The sequence below is a fragment of the Pseudophryne corroboree genome, chromosome 7 (genome assembly GCF_028390025.1).
Source record: "Pseudophryne corroboree isolate aPseCor3 chromosome 7, aPseCor3.hap2, whole genome shotgun sequence".
NCBI lineage: Eukaryota > Metazoa > Chordata > Amphibia > Anura > Myobatrachidae > Pseudophryne > Pseudophryne corroboree.
The window spans coordinates 269155331-269174885 of NC_086450.1; the positions used below are offsets into that span (position 1 = coordinate 269155331).

At 45.6% G+C, this 19555-nt stretch overlaps 1 protein-coding gene across 7 annotated transcripts in view; it reads left to right on the top strand.

The window, feature by feature from the left end:
- Nucleotides 1-19555, top strand: part of HECW2 (HECT, C2 and WW domain containing E3 ubiquitin protein ligase 2) — a 1325610-nt gene that overhangs the window by 1262999 nt on the left and 43056 nt on the right. For all 7 annotated transcript variants that reach the window (XM_063934135.1, XM_063934134.1, XM_063934138.1 and 4 more), the window contains one exon: nt 3815-3961. In XM_063934135.1, coding sequence (XP_063790205.1) covers nt 3815-3961 — 147 coding nt within the window. The remainder of the gene's footprint in view (nt 1-3814; nt 3962-19555) is intronic.

Genomic DNA, 19555 nt, shown 5'->3' on the forward strand with positions numbered 1-19555 from the left:
ACATTACCGAAAATTAGGAATCTGTGTGGGCATTTCAAACAGTGTCATTCAACAGATTAGTGATCATTGAGACTCACCAGGTCTAACTCCACCATGGATTGAGGAACATTTGAGAACCCTGCAGATCTTCTCTAGCAGATGCAATTTTACATCTTATCACAGCTTTACAGTAGTCATGATGTGGCCTTAATACTGATCACTGTTAAATCAGTTAATGGAAACATCAAATGATGATTTGGCTAATATGAAGAACTCTGAGTTGAAAAGATAATGGGGCAGATGTACTAAGCGTTGGAGAGCGATAAAGTGGAGAAAGATAAACTACCAACCACTTCGCTCCTGTCATTTTTCAAATACAATCTTTAACATGGCAGAAGCTGCTCGGCTTCTTATTTCTCTCCAACTTTACTACCACTCTCCAAGGATAATGGTATCTTCCCCAATGTTTGGTAACTACTTAAAGATCCTTTCCAATAACTTCAATGGCTGATCTGTGGTGGCCAGCTCCCATCCACAAGAAGGTCTCTATTGAGTCAGCACATGCATAGTAACATAGTAACATAGTATCTGAGGTTGAAAAATTCGAATTCAACCCATTTGTGGTCTCCTATGCATGATGATTTGACTAAAATTTCTGACTGATGCTGCTGTCAGCCGTTACATTTTATCCCTATTTATAGTAACTATAATGCATGACTATGCACCATACCCCTGGATATCCTTATCCAATAGGAATTTATCTAACCCATTCTTAAAGGTGTTGACAGATTCCGCCATTACAACTCCCTCGGGCAGGGAATTCCAAACATGTATTGTCCTTACCGTGAAAAAGCCTTTACGCCGTATTGTGCGGAATCTCCTCTCCTCTAACCTGAGCGAGTGTCCACGAGTCCTCTGTGTTGATCTAACCAAAAACAGGTCCCGCGCAAGCTCTGTGTATTGTCCCCTTATATATTTGTAGATGTTGATCATATCCCCTCTTAGTCTCCGCTTTTCCAATGTAAACATGCCTAGTCTTTCAAGCCTTTCCTTGTATTCCATCGTCTCCATGCCCTTAATTAGTTTGGTTGCTCTCCTCTGTACCTTTTCAAGCTCCAGGATATCCTTTTTGTAGTACGGTGCCCAGAATTGTACACAGTATTCAAGGTGTGGCCTCACTAGTGATTTATATAACGGGAGTATAATACTCTCGTCCCTAGCATCAATACCCCGTTTTATGCATGCTAATATCTTATTAGCCTTCTTCGCTGCAGTCCTACTTTGGGTACTACTGCTTAGCTTGCTATCTATGAGGACACCTAAGTCCTTTTCCAGTACAGAATCCCCTAATTTTACCCCATTTAGTAGGTAGGTGTAATTTATGTTCTTGTTACCACAGTGCATTACCTTACCAGGGCCGAAACTAGGGGGGGGGCTAGGGGGGCATGTGACCCAGGCGCAGGATTTAGAGGGGCGCTGAGAGAGACCCGGCGGCAGTGCCGTTTCTACTCCTTATCGCCTCTTCCGAGCGCTCCTGCTCGGGGGGCGGAGTTTTGCGGAATGACGCGTTGCGTCGTGACGTCACGACGCAAACGCGTCATTCCGCGAAGCCCCGCCCCCCGAGCAGGAGCGCTCGGGGAGAGGCGATAAGGAGATAAGCATGAAGGAGGAGGCGGCCGGCGCGAGGGACGTGAGACGGCGGGACCGAAGAGCGTGAAGACGTAAGTATTCTCTCTCTCTCTCTCCCCCCCTCCTTCCCCCCAACTTGAAACCTGCCTGCCGCTGCCGCACTGTGTAAAATGGGGACACCTGCCTATGGGGATACCTGCCTGCCGCACTGTGTAATATGGGGGCACCTGCCTGCGTACTGTGTAATATGGGGGCATCTGCCTGCGTACTGTGTAATATGGGGGCATCTGCCTGCGTACTGTGTAATATGGGGGCACCTGCCTGCGTACTGTGTAATATGGGGGCACCTGCCTGCGTACTGTGTAATATGGGGGCATCTGCCTGCATACTGTGTAATATGGGGGCATCTGCCTGCGTACTGTGTAATATGGGGGCATCTGCCTGCGTACTGTGTAATATGGGGGCATCTGCCTGCGTACTGTGTAATATGGGGGCATCTGCCTGCGTACTGTGTAAAATGGGGATATATGCCTGCCGCGCTGTGTAAAATGGGGATATCTGCCTACCGCACTGTGTAAAATGGGGATACCTGCCTGCAGTGTTATTGTTGGTAATGTAGATGTAGTGTAGTGTAGTGTAATGAAGTAATATATAGTACAGCATATAGGGTATGTAGTGCAGTGTATAGGAGCATGTAATGTAGTGCAGTGTATAGGGGATAGTGTAGTAATGTAGTGCAGCATATAGGGGGCATGTACGTAGTGTTAGGAGCATGTAATGTAGTGCAGTGTATGGGAGATAGTGTAGTAATGTAGTGCAGCATATAGGGGCATGTACGTAGTGTAGTGCAATATAAAGGGCACTTAGTGTAATCATGTAGTGCAGTAATGTGGTGCAATGTGTGGGGACACACAGGGGCTATGTGACAGATGCTTAGGAAATTTGGGGCACATGAGGCGCAATTTTGTTCAATGGTATCCCCTTTCTAAATATTTGATAACATGATAATTTTTTGTGTAATGCGGGGGGGGGGGGGGGGGCAAAATGCTTCCTTGCCCCGGGTGCTGACAGGTCTAGTTTCGGCCCTGACCTTACACTTGTCTGTGTTGAAGCGCATTCTCCATTTGGCTGCCCATGCTTCTAATTTAACTAAGTCGTTCTGAAGAGACTCGGCATCCTCCTCTGTATTTATAGCCTTACACAATTTGGTATCATCTGCAAAAATTGACACCATGCTCTCTAGACCTTCTGTTAGGTCGTTAATGAAAATATTGAACAATAGCGGTCCTAATACTGAGCCTTGCGGTACACCACTTAGCACTTCAGTCCAAGTTGAAAAAGATCCATTAACCACAACGCGCTGCTTCCTATTATCTAACCAGTTTTTGACCCAAGTGCATATTGTGCTTCCTAGCCCTGATTCTTGTAGCTTGTAGATAAGTCTCATGTGTGGTACAGTATCGAACGCTTTGGCAAAGTCTAAAAATATTACATCCACGTCTTTACCCTGATCTAGGTTTGCGCTTACTGTTTCATAAAAGCCAAGTAAGTTGGTTTGACAGGATCTGTCCTTCATAAACCCATGTTGATTCCTTTTAATGACCTTATTGGTTTCAAGGAACTTCTGAATACTATCTCTTAGAATACCTTCCAATACTTTCCCCACTATAGATGTAAGACTAACTGGTCTATAATTACCTGGTTCAGCTTTACTTCCCTTTTTGAATATAGGCACTACTTCCGCTATACGCCAGTCTTTGGGAACCATACCTGATATAACTGAATCCTTAAAGATCAAAGATAGCGGCTTTGCCAGTTCAGAGTGAAGCTCCATTAGAACCCTTGGATGAATACCATCGGGCCCTGGTGATTTATTAATCTTTAAATGTTTTAATCGGTCACAGACTACTTCCTCGCTTAAATAAGTACCTATCAGTGTGATATTCTCATTATTGAGATTGTGCGTTAGTCCCTGAATTGGGTCCTCACGAGTGAATACTGTTGAAAAAAACTCATTTAGTGTGTCCGCTATGTCATTATCATTTTTGCTTAAGACTCCTTGTCTTTTAAAGGGCATGCTCAGAAAAGGTCTTTACTTTGCTCAATTTTAATTTATGTCAATACTATTTGCCCAATTGTATCTAAAAAAAAAGTTTGCAAGAAACATGAACGTTTACATTTTAATGTGTATTTCTGTTCTTCTAAGATTACAGAACGTGAACTTAAGCCAGGGGGTGCTAACATACCAGTAACCGAGAAAAATAAGAAAGAATATATTGAAAAGATGGTGAAGTGGAGAATTGAAAGAGGAGTTGTACAGCAGACAGACAGTCTTGTGCGGGGGTTTTATGAGGTAAAATAATTCAAGTGACTGCAAAGTCCCACATTTATAGGTTTATGTAATTGCATAAGATTTCTACTTACTGTAACTGCTTACTCAGTGTGTGTGTGTGTTGGGTGTGTGTGGGGGGTCTGGCAGGCCTCAAATGCTGATGTATTGAATGCAGAATATGTAAATAATCTGTATCTTTGTTTTTCAGTTTACATATTTAGTGAATATGATTAGTGGGCCGCTAAGCTCCACGCGATCTCAGAAAGGAGTGTGGCCTAAAATCATTGGGGCCCATCGGGCAATTACCTGGCTCCCCGGCAGCCCAGTATGAGTCTGCCTACAGTAATACCTGGAAGTGTACACTGTTTCACATTGGGCTTGATAATGTGGGGGATGCTATGTCTGTGCGAAATTATGCTAAAGCTCCAGGAGGCATCTTAATAAAAAGACGCACACTTATTTGATCTGCTGCTGCACCCAAGGACGCAGAATCAGATCAATTATGCGACCATCGGATATCTAAATAACCCACAGGTTACGCAGGATGTCCGGCCAAATCACACTACTGGGGCCTGTGATGCTACGTCCAAGGCTTTGGCACCCCCAGAAAACGGAACTAATGTCCTCATTTTCTGGAATACTACTCATTGCACTCACCAAACTCCATCAGCTAGTCAATCATGCTGTGGTTTTTGGGACACTGTGAGCAACATAACATCTCCAGATCTGCCCATGGGCAGGAGCCACACTGCGCATGGGCAAATCTGGGGATGCAAGATCCACAACCATCAGCTAACTTGTTGTACAACGCTCCAGTGGAAGTCCTAGGAAAATTGAATCGGCCTCACAGTATGATGCCACGTAACGGAACATATTCAGGGTCATTATGGAACTACTGCAGTTGTTTTCTACTGGACCACTGATCCTGCATTACTCCATAGATTCCAAATAAATCTAAATGTAAAAATAGGATTTTAATTACCTACCAGTAAAATCCTTTTCTCGTAGTCTGTAGAGGATGCTGGGGTCCAATTTAGTACCATGGGGTATAGATGGGTCCTTTGGGAGCCACTGGCACTTTAAGAGGTTAACAGTGTGAGCTGGCCCCTCCCTCTATGCCCCTACTACCAGACTCAGTCTAGAAACTGTGCCCGAGGAGACGGACATACTTAGAGAGAAGGAAAATAGGATTTTAATTACCTACCAGTAAATCCTTTTCTCGTAGTCCGTAGAGGATGCTAGGGTCCAATTTAGTTCCGTGGGGTATAGACTGGTCCTTTGGGAGCCACTGGCACTTTAAGAGTTTAACAGTGTGGGTTGGCCCCTCCCTCTATGCCCCTCCTACCAGACTCAGTCTAGAAACTGTGCTCGAGGAGACGGACATACTTCGAGAGAAGGAAAATAGAATTTCTGCTACGGGGTACAGTGGGCTCCACAGGGAATAACATCGGGGTGTAGAGTAGGATCTTGATCTGAGGCACCAACAGGCTCAAAGCTTTGATCTTCTTCCCAAGATGCATAGCGCCGTCTCCTCTATAACCCTGCCTCTGTGCACAGGCGCTCAGTTTTGTAGTTGGTGCCATGTAGTAAGCAGGCATACAACAGGGGGGCTGTTCCAGCAGCCCTGAGAAGAGCTTTTCTAAGTGAAAAATGAAGACTTCAAGGGCTGCAGCAGTGACTCTGTGAGTATTAGATGTCAGTCAGACATCTCCTGCTGCAGCTCCATCACCTCCCCCAGCGGCGCTGTATACTCCCACTCCCTGGTTGCTGGATACTTACAGCAGAGGCTCCGGTTTGCTTCTCGTTAGTCACACACCCGCCGAAGTTCTCCTGGATCGTGTGGCCACACTCAGGGAGGAGGTAAGTGGGTCCCGCTAAAATCGCGATCCGGCGCGGCCGGTGGGAGGCGGGTTGCGCGCTCTGGCGTGGAAGCTGTGGTCGGGCAGGGACTCCACTAAACCACCAGGGCAAGGGCACAGGTTGGTTTTTTTACCTCACAAAAACTGTTTTATTAACAGCCCATAGTACCAGTGGTGAAGTCCAGCAAGGGGATAAGGCTTGGACCTGTAGCCCCTCCCCCAGCCCCAGGGTGCCATTTATAGTAATGTTCCTGCCCTGGAGCTGAATATCTTTCTCCCTCACTCCCAGTCAGTGTTTGGGCGCCATTACACAGAGCAGCACTGTTTGAGCAAATCCTCCTTTGTAAAGTCGCCTGCATATCAGCGCTGTGCACTTTACAAGACACTTAAGTATTCTACATGTCTGTTGACAGTGTTAGTTAAGAAACAGTGCATTTGGTCAGGGTTATATAGTACAAGTACCCTGTGATATACATCCAGTCTTTACTGTGCATTGATATATCTACTAAATACAGGGCCGGTGCTAGGGTGTTCGGCGCCCCCCTGCAAACTATACATTTGCGCCCTCCCTCCGCCACACAAAAGGGGTGTGGTATCACAAGGAAGGGGAGTGGCCACCCAATAGTACCCGCAATTGAGATTACATCACACACAGTAGCACAATCTTATTCACATTACACCGCACAGTGTCCCTGATTCATATTACACCACACAGTAGTGTCTCATTTTCACGTTATGACACACAACAGTCACACATGGGCCCTCATTCCGAGTTGTTCGCTCGCAAGGCGAATGTAGCAGAGTTACACACGCTAAGCCGCCGCCTACTGGGAGTGAATCTTAGCTTCTTAAAATTGCGACCGACGTACGCGCAATATTGCGATTACAAACGAGTTAGCAGTTTCAGAGTAGCTCCAGACTTACTCTGCCTGTGCGATCATTTCAGTGCTTGTCGTTCCTGGTTGACGTCACAAACACACCCAGCGTTCGCCCAGGCACTCCCACCGTTTCCCCGGCCACTCCTGCGTTTTTTCCGGAAACGGTAGCGTTTTCAGCCACACGCCCCTGAAACGCCGTGTATCCGCCCAGTAACACCCATTTCCTGTCAATCACATTACGATCGCCGGAGCGAAGAAAAAGCCGTGAGTAAAAATACTTTCTTCATAGTAAAGTTACTTGGCGCAGTCGCAGTGCGAACATTGCGCATGCGTACTAAGCGGATTTTCACTGCGATGCGATGAAAAATACCGAGCGAACAACTCGGAATGAGGGCCATAATCCACACAGTAGTAGTGCAGTTTACACACACACAATGCCCACAGTAGTAGTGTAGTTTACACACACACAATGCCCACAGTAGTAGTGCCGCTTAGAAGCGCACAATGCCCACAGTAGTAGTGCAGCTTACACACACATAGGTGGTCATTCCGAGTTGTTCACTTGGTAATTTTCTTTGCATCGCAGCGATTTTCCGCTTATTGCGCATGTGCAATGTTCGCACTGCGACTGCGCCAAGTAAATTTGCTATGAAGATTGGTATTTTACTCACGGCATTACGAGGTTTTTTCTTCGTTCTGGTGATCGTAATGTGATTGACAGGAAGTGGGTGTTTCTGTTTCTGTGTGAAAAAATGCTACCGTTTCTGGGAAAAACGCGGGAGTGGCTGGAGAAACGGAGGAGTGTCTGGGCGAACGCTGGATGTGTTTGTGACGTCAAACCAGGAACGACAAGCACTGAACTGATCGCACTGGAAGAGTAAGTCTCGAGCTACTCAGAAACTGCACAGAGAAGTCTTTTCGCAATATTGCAAAACTTTCGTTCGCAATTTTGATAAGCTAAGATTCACTCCCAGTTGGCGGCGGCTTAGCGTGTGCAATGCTGCTAAAAGCAGCTTGCGAGCGAACAACTCGGAATCACCCCCATAATACCTACAGTAATAGTGCCACTTACACACGCACAATGCCGACAGTAGTAGTGCCACTTACACACGCACAATGCCCACAGTAGTAGTGCCGCTTACACACACACACAATTCCCACAGTAGTAGTGCCGCTAACACACACAGTGCCCACAGTAGTAGTGCCGCTTACACACGCACAATGCCGACAGTAGTAGTGCCACTTACACACGCACAATGCCGACAGTAGTAGTGCCACTTACACACGCACAATGCCCACAGTAGTAGTGCAGCTTACACACACATAGGTGGTCATTCCGAGTTGTTCGCTTGGTAATTTTCTTTGCATCGCAGCGATTTTCCGCTTATTGCGCATGTGCAATGTTCGCACTGCGACTGCGCCAAGTAAATTTGCTATGAAGATTGGTATTTTACTCACGGCATTACGAGGTTTTTTCTTCGTTCTGGTGATCGTAATGTGATTGACAGGAAGTGGGTGTTTCTGTTTCTGTGTGAAAAAACGCTACAGTTTCTGGGAAAAACGCGGGAGTGGCTGGAGAAACGGAGGAGTGGCTGGGCGAACGCTGGATGTGTTTGTGACGTCAAACCAGGAACGACAAGCACTGAACTGATCGCACTGGAAGAGTAAGTCTCGAGCTACTCAGAAACTGCACAGAGAAGTCTTTTCGCAATATTGCAAAACTTTCGTTCGCAATTTTGATAAGCTAAGATTCACTCCCAGTAGGCGGCGGCTTAGCGTGTGCAATGCTGCTAAAAGCAGCTTGCGAGCGAACAACTCGGAATCACCCCCATAATACCTACAGTAATAGTGCCACTTACACACGCACAATGCCGACAGTAGTAGTGCCACTTACACACGCACAATGCCCACAGTAGTAGTGCCACTTACACACACACACAATTCCCACAGTAGTAGTGCCGCTTACACACACAGTGCCCACAGTAGTAGTGCCGCTTACACACGCACAATGCCGACAGTAGTAGTGCCACTTACACACGCACAATGCCCACAGTAGTAGTGCCGCTTACACACACACAGTGCCCACAGTAGTAGTGTCGCTTACACACACACCAGTGATTGCACTAAGTGAAAAAAATTGTGGGTCCCAGGGACCCCTCACTTTATAAAAATGGGGTCCTACTCCACTATTTCTGGGTCCGATCACATATGATGTGTGTGTGTATGCTGAGCACTGTGTGTGGATATGGGAATGTATATACTGTATGCTGGGCACTGTGGAGGGTTGAGAGGGAAGTGTGTCTGTGTGTGGAGGGGGGTGGGGGGGAGAGAGAGAGTAGGAATGAGGGGAAATGGGAGGGAGATGCCATAGGGGAGATGGGAGAGAGAAAGAGGAGGAATAAAGAGAGATGGGAGAGAGGGAAAGAGATGATAATTTAAAATAATACATACAAGTGGGGTAATTACATATATACATATACAGTCAGTTACAAACACTTCCTCACCTCAGACTGTATGCAGCTGCTACTTGGAGACAGTCCTCCTGGCTGTCAGGCTGCTACTATGGCCAACCTCTGAGTGTGAGTGACCAGGCAGACCAGTAGGGACTTATAGTAACGGGTGCCTCTGTGACTAAGGGTGAGGAGCCTGCTGATTCCGAACACCCAGAGGGATAATATGGTTGCTGCAGCTAGCACAGTCTCCCTCCATCCTCCGGCCCCCTCCCGTGGTGTCCAGTCAGCCCCAGCCCTCGTAGAGCACGAACGCCCAATCTAAGCAAAGGTGCCGCTTTGTTAGAATGGCACAGTGCTGCGCCGGCAGCTGTGTCACAGACACACAATCTGCCGAGCTTAGCTGCACCCGCGGCTTCTGTCACTGACTGTCGCAGCCGAGCTAGGGCACCCCCTTCTATGTGGTGCCCTACTTAGACTACTGGATGGCTACTCTGAGTCTGCTGTACAGCAACAGCACTGGGGGATCGGCGCTGAGGCGCCTTGATGCTGTTGCTCTGCTGCTGCCTGTCAGGCTGTCAGTTTGACAGGCGCAGCAGCGGATGCTGTAGCACAACAGCTGAGTGGGGAGAGCTCCTCGGTAGTTCGGCGCCTCCCTGCATTGCGGACCTCGCTGAACTCTTTGGCTCTGACTAAATATATAGCCATACTGAGTATTACTTTGTATTGCTAGTCCGATGCAGTTTTATTGCATGTCATAATTTCTGCACTGTACATTGTGACTATATGTGTGTGCATGTAGCTGCTGTGTGACCTCCATTTTGTGTCTCTCACTCAGATTGCTATCCCTATATTCTATAACCTGATGGGGCTAGGTGTGTCAGGTTTATAATTTAATATAGGTAGTTCACATGATATACTTATTGTGTATTTTTCTCTGTGAATTTCAGTCACATATACCTCTTGAATTCCCTGTTTGTGCTAATACACTACACAGGGGGTTCTTTGTGCTGCTGACATTGTACTGGGTTGCCCTGTATTGAGCCTTTGGATATGTCAGCTACAAAGGGCAATGGAGCTGGGGCTGATCCCACATTGCGTGGTGGTGACGCTGCAGACACATTTGAGGAAAACATAGCAGCTGAGGGTTCAGGTTCTGGGGGTTCCTTACCCCCCCAGTGGGATTGTAGCAACGGGGGTTTAAAATTACCCGCCTTGGGCTACCTTCGCCACACTATTGAATAAGCTAGTAACTAGACTAATGCCCCCTATGGGACCTCCTGTGCCGGTACAACCGCTTATCGTCCCCGCGGTTAACCCGCCATGGGCAGATCAACTGTCTGCTCAGTTACAGCAATTGAACCAATCACTGACTACTCAGAAGTCTAACCCTCGCCCGCCTAAGACCAAGGGTTCCTCTAAGTGGGCCATTACTTCCTCACAATCCACCAACATCCCAGACACCTCGTCTGATGAGGATGGCGTATATACTGACCCCACAGTGTCTGACCCTGATGCTTCTGATGGGGAGTCTGTCTCACAGGTGGAAGTTCCTGACTTGCTGCAGGCTATCAGGCTCATTCTTCAAATTACTGATGACCCAGAGCCTGATACTGCCCCTAAGAAACCGGACAGGTTTAAACATCAGAAAGTGGTTAAACAAGTTTTACCTCTCTCTGACCATTTAGCTGACATACGTCAGGAGTCCTGGGAAAATCCAGGAAAGAAATTCACGACTCACAAGAAGATGCTGGCTCGCTTTCCCCTCACTACGGAGTTCAGTAAAAATTGGGAGACACCCCCGCCAGTGGATTCGCAGGTGGCGCGGCTGGTGGTATCCTCAGCTCTGCCAGTAACTACCGTCATGTAATCGACGGATAAGCATGTGGAGGGTTGTTTAAAAGCGATTTACACCCTAGCAGGTGCTGCGCATTGGCCCACCATTGCAGCGACTTGGGCTGCAGAGGCTATTGAAGCGTGGGCTCAGGAGTTGGAAGCTGAGATGTCTTCCAATACTTCTGATCATGCTAGACAATGTCTATCGTATATTGTCACAGCTTCTCATTACATTAAGGAGGCGGCTTCTGATGCCGGTATTCTGGCGGCCAAGGCTTCTACTACGTCCATACTGGCTCGCCGGATTCTATGCTTGCGGTCCTGGTCCGTGGATATAGACTCTTAAGAAAACCCTGGAGGTAGTCCCTTTTAAGGGAGACATCCTTTTCGGAGAAGACCTCAAAAAGATAGTGGCTGACTTAGCTTCTGCTAAAACAGACTGCTCCTGCAGTACCGAAGGGTAAGAGTACTTCTTTTTGCTTCTTTCGTCCTTCAGGGAAAGCAAAGAGGCAGGCGTACCCGAAACAGGCTCGCACTTCCACACCTAATAAGCCAAACCCAAACGGGCCTGGGCTGCCCGTCAGCCTGCTTCCAAGACTGACAAGCCTGCCGTATGACGGGACGGGCTTCCCTCACTCGAGGTTACGCCGTATCCTTCAAAAATTGTCCCCCTCATCGATTTTGCCTGACAGACGGCCCTTCGGATCAGGTGAAGGCAAAAACTCTTCATTCGGTGATACAGTCCCAGAAAAAGAAAAGAAGAGAAGGACCACTAGAGGGTCGTCCTCTAAAGAAGGCTTACTGTGTGGTGCACTCTTTTATTATATATGAAAATTGTAATATGAGTTAGATTAAAACAACATTTTATTATCTATATTTTAAAATATTTGTGACACTAGGACATAAAACAACATAGATTAAATCATAAACAAGATCAAAGTATTTGTTGATCGCTGGTTATCAACACACACAGAAATATGTATTGTTAATTGTTTAAATTACAGATAACTGCAGATAACCTGCCAAGAAAAAATTCCTGACACTATATTAGGAAAAATAGAACAAACGTGAAAATATTAATTCATAGTTCGGTGGGTAACGTGAAATTCAAAGAGATTATCCCACATAATGATTAGATCTCAATTAGAGAATAAGCCCACCAAGTGGCTACAGACTGCAACAATTGTGTGCGTTATTCTTTCATATAATAATATACCCTATGGGGGTTTGAATGGTGAAATAATAGATATTGAGCAGGTGGGGTCCCTAATAACTCTAGGAATGTATATAGAGCTATCCCTAAACGGGTAGGAGACTCTTGTTCGCTCAAAAGCACTTGTGTATTCCTCCTGTGATCTCTGTGATAACCCAAATGAGTGGCGACCTGTGGCTGTCAATCTTATATTACCAGTATTGTTATATCTCTCATTGCTCATATACTTAGGTCTCCCATTTGCAGAATTCTGTTAAACACCGATTATAAACAATATACTGTTGAAGGTGGAAACATAGCTCATAGTAATTTGAATCAGTAAATACCAAAAAGGTAAATTGTTATGGACACATCATATGATCTGATCTACAAGAGTAAACACTATGGGGTATATTTACTAAGGTCCCGATTTTGACCGAGATGCCGTTTTTTCTTCAAAGTGTCATCTCGGTAATTTACTAAGCAAAAATCTCGGCAGTGATGAGGGCATTCGTAATATTTTGGAAGTCCTAGGAAAAAATCACGAATCAATACACCATCGGTCAAATACGCCTGCAATTTGCTAGAAATCGGTCATTTACTAAAAAGTGCAAAACACAAACACTGCCGACAATAGCCAAACACTGCCGTGCTAAAATACAAATCGTGAAAAAGTGCTAAAAAAAAACAGACCTGCTTTTTTATCCCGTATTTGTATAGGCTGGCATGCACGGATCCATGAGATCCGTGCATGTTTATCAGTGGGAAGGGGTGGGAAATGTTATAATTTTTTTTAAAAAAATTGCGTGGGGTCCCCCCTCCTTAACCAAACCAGCCTCGGGCTCTTTGAGCCGGCCCTGGTTGCAAAAATATGGGAAAAAAATGGACAGGGGTTCCCCCATATTTAAGCAACCAGCACCGGGCTCTGCGCCTGGTCCTGGTTCCAAAAATACGGGGGACAAAAAGCGTAGGGGTCCCCCGTATTTTTTAAACCAGCACCGGGCTCCACTAGCTGGACAGATAATGCCACAGCCGGGGGTCCCCCCCCCAGCCACCCAAGGGCCAGGGGTGAAGCCCGAGGCTGTCCCCCCCATCCAATGGGCTGCGGATGGGGGGCTGATAGCCTTTGTTCAAAGTAATGAATATTGTTTTTAGTAGCAGTACTACAAGGCCCAGCAAGCCTCCCCCGCAAGCTGGTACTTGGAGAACCACAAGTACCAGCATGCGGCGGAAAACCAGGCCCGCTGGTACCTGTAGTACTACTACTAAAAAAATACCCCAATAAAGACAATACACACACACCTTGAAAGTATAACTTTAATACATACATACACACCACCATATACACATACTTACCTTATGTTCACACGAGGGTCGGTCCTCTTCTCCAGTAGAATCCATGGTGTACCTGTTGAAAAAATCCTACTCACCAAATCCAGTGTAGAGGGCTCCTCGGATAATCCATTTGTAATCCACGTACTTGTAAAAATAAAAAAACGGGACACCCGACCACGAACTGAAAGGGGACCCATGTTTTCACATGGGACCCCTTTCCCCGAATGCCAGAAACCCCCTCTGACTGATGTCTAAGTGGGTTTCTTCAGCCAATCAGGGAGCGCCACGTTTGGCACCCTCCTGATCGGCTGTGTGCTCCTGTACTGTCTGACAGGCGGCACACGGCAGTGTTACAATGTAGCGCCTATGCGCTCCATTGTAACCAATGGTGGGAACTTTCAGGTCAGCGGTTGACCGAAAGTGACCTCACCGCTGACCTGAACGTTCCCACCATTGGTTACAATGGAGCGCATAGGCGCTACATTGTAACACTGCCGTGTGCCGCCTGTCATACAGTACAGGAGCACACAGCCAATCAGGAGGGTGCCAAACGTGGCGCTCCATGATTGGCTGATGGAACCTTCTTGGACTTAAGTCAGAGGGGGTTCCAGGCATTCGGGGAAAGGGGACTGTACCGCTTAATATCCTGGAACTTCTGTGGTAACTATTAACAACAGACTATCCTATTGCCATACTGGATACAGAAGGGGACTATTTACATAGGAACAGGTCCTATTTTCCATTACAAGTGCAGCTGAATGAGTCTGGGAGTTGTGCAATATACCCTTTATAGGGTACAACATCATCGTATGATTTATATCTATATAGATATTGTCTAACATATCATTTTTACTTTTTATATTTTATTTTTTATTCTTGTGTAAATCCATGGATGTTTTTAAAATTTACATGCATTAAATAAGATTGTTTATTGATTATCTCATCTCATCTATGACCTTTTTTGCGCTAAACATTTCTTCTATTGTTTATTTGCGAGGTCTGACCAACCTCATTCTTTTAGCTGCAGTGTTGAACCTCCCCTAAACTAGCGCCTTGAGAAAATCACCCTAGGGTGTTTTTTTCTCTTTTTTGCTCTTCTCATGTTAAGCAGATGCTGCTGAATCTTTGTTGGTTAGTCAGTTCCTGAAAGTTAGCCAGTACTGTGTAGCTTTGTATTTTGTTGTTGCTTATTGCAAATAGGCCTGGGCATTTGGTACTACACTCTGCCAATCCAGACCTAGCAGTAAGACTGGAGTCAGTCGTTTAGCCTGCTGAGGTTCTTTTGCTATTCTGTGAACCCAGCAGGTTTGTGGCTGTACTTTCAGACCTGCCTGCATAATCCTCTCTCACTGTGCAGGGCGTCCATGTGTCAGTTTAGTGGCAGTAAGCTGAACCTGGGCCCTGCAAGTGAGAATTAGGATTGTGGAGACTCTCCTTGTGTCTATTATTCCATCTCTGACCAAGGCGTTTACTGCCACACCCGTTGGTAACCCTTTAGGGTTTTGCTGTTGCCCTTAGCAACAGCATTTCGGGTTCTCTACGTATTAAAACACAACATCTTGCTTTTTCCATCTGAGCATTTCTAATACTAGGGAGACACCCAGTTTCTTAGCCTCTGGGCTTCTCTGTTCACTCTGTGTTGGTTTTGTTACCCTATCACCTTCTGTGTACGTTATGTCATATTTGCCAGTCTGTCTGTGAGTTCATTTGTTTTGCATCCCTCTCTGTTCAGACACCAGTACATTCCTGCAGGCACTGGTGTGTATAACAGTTCAAACACCAGTACATTCCTGCAGGCACTGGTGTGCATAACAGCATGTTACTAAACCAGTATATAGAGTAAGATCAGCCTTAGGTCCCACAGCAGCAGAAATTTTGAAACAATATAATACTGTAACAAATAACAGGCTAGAGATTTGCCATGAGGACAAAATGTAACCGTTTCTTTTAACTGACACAACAGCAGAATTCTGAAACAGTATGTTAATGCAACCAGTAATAGCAGGCTAAGATCTTTGCCATAAAAACAAACAGTAACTGTTTCTAAATGTTGTACACATATTGTTAAAGCAATAGCTGCTGATATATATGTGTATAAGGGTATAACAGAAAAAGTGCGTCCCAACGCTATACGGTGAGTTCTCCTTTCTACTTTCATCCCATGTGCTAATAAGCAGTGAATGGGACAGATGAGAGCAGGGTCACACCAGCGCCGGGACAGAAGAAAGCAGCGCGAGTTGCTTCTGCTGTCCCCGAGGAAACACTCCCCCCCTCTGTTGTGTGAACACAGCGCAGAGATATTGGGAGGAATCCCGAGGATAAGAGAGCCGCTCTGAAACTTACAAGGTACGTGTGCATGAACCATTCAAGAGAGCGCACAGCTGGAAGCAGAGAGCCGCTCACGGGTCCGGGCGCCGGGTCGGGTTAAAGATCCACACCCCCGGAAACAGTGTACGTCTGGACTACCGATGACGTACGTTTCACTTGTGCTTGTTCACATCGGTGTCTGACAGCTCCTTGAGTCAGAGCTGTATAAATAGCTACTAAATGCAGGCGTGGCTTCTAATTAAAAGTATTCATTAGACTCATTAAGACACAGAGGGGATAAATGAGTGAACAATGGGGATGACAAATAAATAGTACACACTATAGAGGTTTTCCTCTCCATATCCTAATCAAATCCCCATTTTATGCAGATAGTTTGTTGGCATAAATAGTTTTGGACAATTGTCCTTAATAATACACAGAGGCAGTTCATCAGTGTGCATAGCCTAAGTCAGCTATATTGTTAAATGAGCATATGAAGCTGGTCCATTCATAATCTCTCCCACACTGTCAGTATGCTCAAAATTCATACGGCATTGTATCCGTGTCATGATGTGAGAAAGGCAAAGAAAACATATATAATAAGGCTGTATCCTAAATTTATTTTGTAGCTATAAGAGGAAAGGACCAAGCTCATGACATATGTCCATAGAATCACTGTTGGATAATCTCAACATAAACCCACCTCATATAAATATGTAAATATAGCGGTCAAATTCCCACAATTCCAACACATCCTTATTGTGGGAGAGTCATCTATCATAATGGTATTATTTCATACAGGGGGTCAATAAATAGAAATGAATATCAGCTGTAAAAATGGAAAGGATAATTCATTCCCTTCTTAACAACATTAATGTCAGTTATAAATGATACTATATTAGACCTTCTATTAGATGCTAAATTAACCTTCTCATAATTGAGACCAAACTACATAGATGATAAATACCAACTAGGTTACTAATCTCACATATATTAGCGGAACCAATACACACAATTAACATGTGTGCAGTCATTGATATCCAGAGGGTTTCATTTAATCAAATTTAAAGGTATAAATGATAGAAGGGGGAAGGGAGGGAAAGGGGGGGGGGGGGGGGGAGTCTGTAGCCACTTGGTGGGCTTATTCTCTAATTGAGATCTAATCATTATGTGGGAGAGATCTCTTTGAATTTCACGTTACCCACCGAACTATGAATTAATATTTTCATGTTTGTTCTATTTTTCCTAATATAGTGTCAGGAATTTTTTCTTGGCAGGTTATCTGCAGTTATCTGTAATTTAAACAATTAACAATACATATTTCTGTGTGTGTTGATAACCAGCGATCAACAAATACTTTGATCTTGTTTATGATTTAATCTATGTTGTTTTATGTCCTAGTGTCACAAATATTTTAAAATATCGATAATAAAATGTTGTTTTAATCTAACTCATTTTACAATTTTCATAAATAATAAAGGAGTGCACCACACAGTAAGCCTTCTTTAGAGGACGACCCTCTAGTGGTCCTTCTCTTCTTTTCTTTTACTGATATTGTACCTTGCTTACTGGTGCACCTCCAGCCTAACTCAAATCAAGTGTAGGAGTCCTTACCTACTAAATTATCCTCTCAAGGCTGGTTTCTAGTGTGATTCTTTTTTGCTATTTATGTATGCCTGTGCATAGCCTTTTAGACTATTTGTCTTTCCCTGTAAAGGCGATACAGTCCCTCCTGGACACAGGAGTGGTAGTACAGGTGCCTCTGGCTCAGAGAGGCAAGGGGTACTATTCACCGCTGTTCCTAGTCCTGAACTGAATGGGTCCTCTCGGCCCATTCTCAACCTCAAGTCCTTGAACAAATTTGTGAGGGTCTCCAAGTTTCGTATGAAAACTCTACTCTCTATTGTTCTGGCCTTGGAACCTGGGGATTATATGGTCTCCCTGGTCATACAAGATGCTTACCTGCATGTTCCCATTGCAATGTCACATTAGCAGTACCTGAGGTTTGCGGTTGGAAACCTCCATTACCAATTTCGGGCGTTACCTTTTGGTTTGACCACAGCTCCGCGAGTCTTCACCAAAGTTATGACGGTAATGACGGCTGTACTCCGCCGTCAAGGGGTCAGGATCCTGCCGTATCTGGACGACTTATTGATCCTGGCAAATTCCCCAGAAATTCTCCTACGCCATCTAGATCTGACTGTCCAGTTTCTGCAAGCCCACGGGTGGCTCATCAACTGGAAGAAATCTTCCCTGGTCCCTGCGCAGAGCATGGTGCACCTGGGAGCGTTGTTGGACAATCAAAACCAGCAGTTGTTCTTGTCTCAGGAGAAGGTCCTAAAGCTTCAGGACAGGATTCAATGCTTCCTATCTTGTCCGCAAGTGTCGATACATTCGGCGATGCAAGTGCTAGGTCTCATGGTGTCGACTTTCGACATGGTGGAGTACGCTCAATTCCATTCACGCCCTCTGGAGAAACTGATTCTTGCCAAATGGGACGGCCTGCCTCACCGGATCAGGTCTCACATGATCTCCTTGTCTCCGGAGGTCCGTCTGTCACTGAGCTGGTGGCTGCAGGACGGACATTTGAGCAGGGGTCATCCCTTCTGGGTCTCCAACTGGGTCCTTCTGACGACGGATGCCAGTCTGAGAGTCTGGGGTGCAGTGTTGGAGCAACACTCCCTTCAGGATCGGTGGACCAAGGAGGAGTCTCTCCTTCCGGTCAACATTCTGGAACTGCGGGCGGTGTTCAATGCTCTGAACCTGGCCCAGCATTTAATTCAGAACAGACCTGTTCAGGAACAGTTGGACAATGCCACCAGGGTGGTGTACATAAATCATCAAGACAGCACTCAAAGCCGCATGGCAATGAGGGAAGTGTCAAGGATTCTTCAATGGGCGGAACGCCATCTGCCAGCCGTATTGGCAGTGTTCATTTCAGGGGTCCTCAACTGGGAAGCGGACTTTCTCAGTCATCAGGACGTACATGCCAGAGAGTCGTACATGCCAGAGAGTGGAGCCTCCATCCAGAAGTATTTTAACTCCTCGTGGACAAGTGGGGCCTTCCAGATGTGGATCTGATGGCGTCTAGACACAATCACAATGTTCCGGTCTTCGGAGTGATAAAGCTAAATATTTATCTTATTTAAAACCCTTTAAGAGGCCTAAGAACACTGTACGCTATTGACGTATGGAGTACCGTAAGGGTACGCACGTTGCGTAGCAATCGCTTAGCCGAGGTCGAGACGCTCAAGCGTCACGTTCGTTCACGGCCAAGAGATCACAGGCAGGCACGCTATTGGCTGCTGACTAACGTAATGGTTCGCTATAGCGTAGCGGACGCTCGGGACCACGAGGAGATCACCAGCGGCGCAGACGCTCACAATGTTAAACCTTTATATCTAAACCATAAACAATGTAATATGCAGTAAAACCTTAGTGTAGAGATAGGGTGTAGATGCAACACAGTGTAACCTTATTAACTTAAAAGCTGTTTGAGCGTCACCGACGCTCTGTGAATACTTAACACTATAATAAATACACAACTACCGGGCTTAGGGTCTAACGCCTTATATGAATGTTATACTTGCAAAAAGAATAATACAGTACAAGTCATACACTACAATATAACATAGACTAACTAACCAGGTAACTACACAGGAAATACAATACAATACTATTACGTTTAAGAGAATACGAGAGAAAGAGGAGAAGAGAGAGAGATATATGGCTCACAATAACAAGAAAGACAACATGAT